Below are 7,007 nucleotides of genomic sequence, written 5' to 3'. Positions count from 1 at the left end.
TTTTACATTTTTTCTACTTTTTAAAATTATTATACTTTTCTCTAATTAGACTTTGAACTATTTTTATTTTTTTTTGTGTTGCATACATAAGTAGCTAGGTATCTTATCCTTTGTTTCAAATATAGAAATTAGAACAAATGATTTTTTCTTTACTATAACACGATAAATGGATACCAATATAATCTAATTTGTTAGAAGTGCTTTTAAAATTCAAATTAAACACTGTCATGATTCATCTCTATCGAAATATGATTTACTCCTATTCTATTTCATATTTTTATTTAAATTTTTAAAAAAATATTAACTTGACCTAATAATTTAAAAGAATTTCATAATGCATGAAAATTTCCTAAATGTGAATTTTAAATTTTAAATTAAAATTATTAATTTATTCTCTGAAAAGAAATTTAATTGGTGACCTAATTCCATCGTGTTTATTATGTTATATTCTAAGCTTCAGTATTAATTTTTTCCCCTTTTTAGGTTGTGTCTTCACATTAATTGTTATGACTTATTAGCATATATTTTAAAAATTATTTTATTTGGTCTTTTAAATGCTTTATTTTCTTTCTTTATGATAAGAAACTACTCAGGGAATATAGAAATATCACCTGTTAGCATAGGATAAAAGACACTCAATACATGCAAAAATGATGTACAATAAAATTAAGAAAAATTAATTAAAATATCTAAATATTTACAAATTTATTTTATAATCCTCCTAAAAGAGAATATATATGTAAATATGATGTAGTAATACTCTAGAAAGACATCTTTCTACTTAAAATAAATATATTAAAATAAAAAAAAGTGTTAGTACAAATTATATTAAAATTTTTATATTAATTGCAAATACGGATAATGATTTGAGCTCAACCTGCAAATAAATATATATATTGGTGATATTCATAGTTCCTCTTAAAAAAAATATAAAGTAAAATTCAATTAATACATTTTTTAATATCTTTAAAGACTAATTCAGTCAATACCTTCTTTATCGACTTGTCATTCCAAAAAGCTAAAGAAATAAAAGAGAAGAGTTTACAATCAAAGCACCATGTCGGTAAAACTTTTTGCATGCTAATATAACAAATACAAAATATGTGAACAGAGGTGTATAATTATTCTCCTCATAAAATGAATCAAGTCAAAATTCAGAACAATAAAAATAATAACTAATATTCAAATTAAAATAAATCAAATAAATTGAAAAAAAAAAAACTAATATAGAATTGTTTAACCGCAATTAGTCTTCCATACCTCCGAAAATCAGATAGACTTCTGTACATCTTTCATGCATTCACAAGATGTATATCTATTTCTTTTATACTGAATGTCATTCACCGAAGGAAAATTACAAACTCTTGCTCTGTATGTATCTTTTAGAATAAATAGATACACACAGATAAGTCTCAAATCAAATTAATAAATAAAAAATTTCTCTTATTCTAAGCAATAAGTTGTGTGTCGTGATCATGAAGAAAAGGAGGTCTCAAACCTGTGCAACGTACCTCGGGTTAAGCCGTCTCATTCATTTGCAATCAAAATAAACAACGTGATAATAATTAGAAAGACACATATTTGATTTGATTAAACTAATTAATAAGATATATCTGAATTATAAAGATGAACAAAGATAAAAATATGGGTATTGAAGAAAACAAATAAATTGAACTACAGGCAATTTATTTGGATATTTATATATAAAATAAAATATAATTTAAATTTTTTTAAAGATAAAGATTGTATGAGAAGTTGTATCCGTTTTTAACTTTAAAACTACAGTCGGTACCATTTTATTAGGAAAGATTATCTAAAAAAAGAGGAGACATTTTTTGATAAAGCTAATTACTTCCCATATTTTCAACTAATTTGAAGAAATATGATAGCTTTTAGATGTGAAAACTCAATTGTCAAAATTGGTTCATAATACTATATATTGATATTATTTAATTTATTAATAATAAATCAACAGTAAATAATTTTTTTAAAAAAATTAATTCAAATAATGTGTCTTATACTTTTGAACCTTATCACTCCAATTAATATATAATTCTTCATTTTGTTGGAGATCTAATTATTTTTTAAAATTTGGATACTATTTTATTTTTGAATTAATTTATTAATGATGAAAAATGTAAAACCAATCCTTTATATTTGAATAGGTTTTACAATCCTGCATGTGTGTGTGGTTGTAAGTTTATGGAAGTAACGCAGGGTCATGCAAATTACTATAAATATCTTATTATTATTATTATTATTATTATTATTATTATTATTATGGTTGTTATTTATTTATTTTTTATATTTTATATAATATCTAAATATATTATACAACATAATGAATAAATTTATCAAGTAGTAAGAGTCCATTTAGAACTCTTCAACCAAGTGTTTAATTAAAATTTATTTTTAATTAATTAAAATCTTTCTTGATTTATTGTTAAATTAGTTGAAATTATATATGCAATTATCTCCAAAGCTTATTTTGTGGAAATATAGGTTCACAAAAATAGGCAATTAAACTGAAATTTGATTCATTTACGATGTGAACATTAAAGATTTTGATTAAAAACGTAAAACTAATTATTTTTTCATCTTTTAATATTTATTTATTCCTAATTCCTAAAATCATGCAAATTTGTTTAAGATGATTTTATATATTTTAAACTTGTTTCGGTAGATTTGAGAAAAATAGTTATAAATTAGATTTTATATTTTTTTAAATTTTGTTTTTGTGTTAATTGCACATTGGTAGATAAATATAGGACAAATTTATTAAATTAATGATATTGATTCTAAATATTAGTATCAACTTATTTTAACCTTTCCATATGTTTTACCCTTTTTGTTCTCTTTTACCGTTTTTCATTTTAAAATTTAAATTAATTTGTTTCGGGTTTTATATAATTCTTCTTCTTCTTCTTCTTCTTCTTCTTCTTCTTATTATTATTATTATTATTATTATTATTATTATTATTATTATTATTATTATTATTATTATTATATCCTACTTAGTGCTACTTCTTATACTAACTATATTATTAATTTTATTGCATATCCTACGTAGTACTACTATTACTAACTATTATTATTATTATTATTTTTATTTTAATAAAATTTTTATCTTTTATTAATATGTAAATAAATTATATTTAAATATATTTTATAGTATTTGTATTTTAGAAGAGATAAGTTTCAAATAGTAAAAGTCTAATGGAACTCTTCAATTAGGATTTCTATTTTAAGATAATGATTTATTTAAAAAGAAAAGAATAATGTATTTCAAATTAAAATAATTAATATTTCAATTCAAAATTTTTATTACAATATCTTAAAACTTTGTTTTAAAAATTGCCACGTGGCTATTTTAATAGCTTGACACGTGGCATGTTGATTTTGTTTTGCTTTTATATATATAGAGATTAAAACTAATGCATATAATTAAAATGAAGTGACATATTTTAAAATGATTAATTTATCTATTTAACGTGTCCTTTAAAATACGTGCAAAAGCTTTTTAAAAAATCTAAATTAATAATATTTAATTAAAATATTTTATCATACATTCGATCAAAACAAGTCACAATTTAAATATACATGAATGAAATTGACAAATTTAATAAACAAATTTAATATGCAACAATGGAATTGGATGGATTCATACCTTTTGACTTTTTTGAATTTTTTATTTTTGATAAAGTTTGTGTTAAATGTCATAACTCATAAGCAAATGAGAAAAAAGATGTATGGTTTATTTTTATTTTTTTGTGAGTTTGGGGAAAATTTGGGTAGATTAACCAAAGTTATAGGGGGTGTTTGGTAGGAAGGAAAATATTTCTTATTTTTGATATTTTATAAGTAAATAAAAGGATAGTTCGGTGCATTAAAATTACTAGTATGTTATAACATCTCATGAAAATAGATACATGCATATAAGCTAACTCGAATACGTTAATTAACTATGTTACTAGTGTTTTATAACATCCCATGAAACTAGGTGTACGCACCCAAGCTGACTCGAACACGTTAGTTAATTATGTTACCAGTATGTTATGACATCTCATGAAACTAGATACATGCATATAAGCTGACTCGGACATGTTAGTTAACTCCGTTACTAGTGTGTTATAACATTTCGTAAAACTAGGTGTATGCATCTAAGCTGATTCAAACACGTTAGTTAACTATGTTACTAGTATGCTATAACATTCCATGAAACTAGATACATGCACACATAAGCTAACTTGAACATATTAATTAACTCTGTTACTAGTGTGTTATAACATCCCGTGAAACTAGGTGTAGGCACCCAAGCTGACTCAAACACATTAGTTAACTATGTTACTAGCAGTGACGAACTAGCTGTAAGTAAGGGGGTTGAACCCCTTTGGCGAAAAATTATACTATTTATAAAAGTTTAAAATTATTTTTTATGCATATATAGCGAACGTTGAACCTCTTTCGACTAATACTTTTGTTCACATTTTTCGATTTTGAACCCCCTTAGTAAAGATGTTAACTCCGCCACAAATTACTAATATGTTATAACATTCCATGAAACTAGATGCATGCATATAAACTGACTCGAACACGTTAATTAACTCTGTTACTAGTGTGTTATAACATCCCATGAAACTAGATGCATGCATGCAAACTGACTTGAACACGTTAGTTAACTATGTTACTAGTATGTTATAACATCCCATGAAACTAGATAGATGCATATAAGCTAACTCGGACACATTAATTAACTCTGTTACTAGTGTGTTATAACATCCGATGAAACTAAGTGTATGCATCCAAGCTGACTCAAACACGTTAGTTAATTATGTTACTAGTATGTTATAACATCCATGAAACTAGATACATACATGTTAGGTAACTCAAACATGTTAATTAACTCTGTCACTAGTGTGTTATAACATCCCATGAAATCAGATGTATGCACCCAAGTTGACTTAAACACGTTAGTTAACTATCTTACTAGTAGTGGTGAAGCTAGCTGTAAGTGAGGGGTTCATCCAAATCCCCTTCGGCGAGAAGTTATACTATTTATACAAGTTTAAAATTATTTTTTATGTATATATAGCGGACGTTGAACCTCCTTCGACTAGTTCTTTTATTCACATTTTTCGATTTTGAATCCCTTCAATTAAGATGTTGGCTCCATTGCTGATTACTAAAGGGCAGTTTGGTGCATTAAAGTTATCACTATGTGCGGTGTTTGGGGAAAAGCCCAGGTGTATTGTACGCAACCTTACCTTATATTTCTGCCAGAGGATGTTTCAAAGGCTGAAACCCGTGACCTTTTGTTTACATGACAACAACTTTACCAGTATGTTGTAACATTTTATGAAACTAGATACATGCATATAAGCCGACTCAAACATGTTAATTAACTCTGTTACTAATATGTATAACATTTCATGAAACTATGCGTGTGCACACAAGCTGACTCGAACACGATAATTAATAAAAGAAAAGAAAAATAAAAATCTTTCTTCCTATAATTCCTTGATATGTGTACCCAAATATGCAATTGTCACAAAAGAGTTATAGCAATTTGCAAAAGGCCAAAGCCCAAAGCCACATGTTGTTTTCTTGATAAACCACACCTCACCAAAAATCCACTACTCAACCTATGATCAATTTTGTCAAAGAAAAACCACTTCTCACTCATCATTTTCTTTTGATTCTCTTAAATGGCTCTCTTTTCTTGAACATATTTTGCTTTAAAACCAATTAATTCACATTATAATTTGAGTTTTTGATCTATACCCATATTTTATTTTACATTTTTCTATATTGGGTTTGTATCAAGATTGGATTTTTTTTCACAAAAAATCTGATCTTTAATGTATTAAAATCAAGAATTTGAGTTTTTTCTTTGCGGGGTTGTAAAAAGATTGGATTTTTCAGAAAAAAAAACCGATCTTTAATTTATTAGAAATCAAGAATCTGAGTTTTTGAGCTTTACCCATATTTTATTATACAAATTTCTATATTGGGTTGGAAAAAGATTGGATTTTTCAGGAAAAAAATCTGATCTTCAATTTATTTTAATCAAGAATTTGAGTTTTTGAGCTTCACCCATATTTTATTATACTTATATCTATATTGGGTTGTATAAAGATTAGATTTTTCATTATGAAAATCTGATCTTTAGTTTATTGGTAATCAAGAATTTGAGTTTTTGAGCTTTACCATATTTTATTATACATATTTCTATATTGGGTTGCAAAAAGATTGGATTTTTTTCATAAAAAAAATCTGATCTTTAATTTATTGGAAATCAAGAATTTGAGTTTTTTTTTGGTTACAATGGCTGATGTTGCAAAAGGTTGTGATGAAATAGCTGTTACTGAGGTTGTTGTGCCAAACGTGAAGTCTGATACTGTTGTAGATAATGGTGTTAAAGAAGAATCTGATTTAGTGTCAAATGGAAAAATGCAAGATATTGTTGTTCACATGTTTAATAATCTGAAACTGAATCCAATGGCTAAGGAATTTGTTCCTGCTTCATATAATTTTGTGACAGATGATAAGACTATGGGAGGAGGTGGTTTCAGAAATAATAGAAGGGTATATAGCTTTAAAGTTTTAGTACTTGTTAATTTATGGTTTAGTTTATTGTTTTGAAATCATGTTTTGTTTGTTTTAGTATGTTTTTAAGGTCTTTTTTGATGACTGGACAATTGTTAGTTTGATGATTAGTGAGAGTAATTGCAATTTTGATGTTGCTAGAGTTTGTTTTAAGGTCATTTTGATGAGTGAAGAATAGTTAGTTGGATGATTAGTGTGGGAGTAATTGCAATTTTGATGTTACTATAGTTTGTTTAGGTCTTACTGATGACTTTTTGAGGACTGAACAATTGTTAGTTGGATGATTAGTGAGAGTAATTGCAATTTTGTTGTTGCTATAGTCTGTTTTAAGGTCTCTTTTGATGACTGAATGATTGTTAGTTGGATGATTAGTGAGAGTAATTGCAATTTTGGTGTTGCTT

General features: G+C 25.8%; 1 protein-coding gene across 1 annotated transcript in view; it reads left to right on the top strand.

Annotated features, from left to right (window-relative positions):
* Positions 1-5,411: 5,411 nt before the first annotated feature.
* The window catches only part of LOC107845408 (polyadenylate-binding protein-interacting protein 9), an 11,398-nt gene continuing 9,802 nt past the window's right edge, over positions 5,412-7,007 (top strand). The window contains exon 1 of the mRNA XM_016689709.2: positions 5,412-6,585. Within this exon, the coding sequence (XP_016545195.1) occupies positions 6,325-6,585 (261 nt within the window). The 5' untranslated portion in view covers positions 5,412-6,324. The remainder of the gene's footprint in view (positions 6,586-7,007) is intronic.

The sequence above is a fragment of the Capsicum annuum genome, chromosome 10 (genome assembly GCF_002878395.1).
Source record: "Capsicum annuum cultivar UCD-10X-F1 chromosome 10, UCD10Xv1.1, whole genome shotgun sequence".
Lineage (NCBI taxonomy): Eukaryota > Viridiplantae > Streptophyta > Magnoliopsida > Solanales > Solanaceae > Capsicum > Capsicum annuum.
Note: the sequence above shows the minus strand (reverse complement) of the source record. Positions and strands in the feature narration are given on the sequence as shown.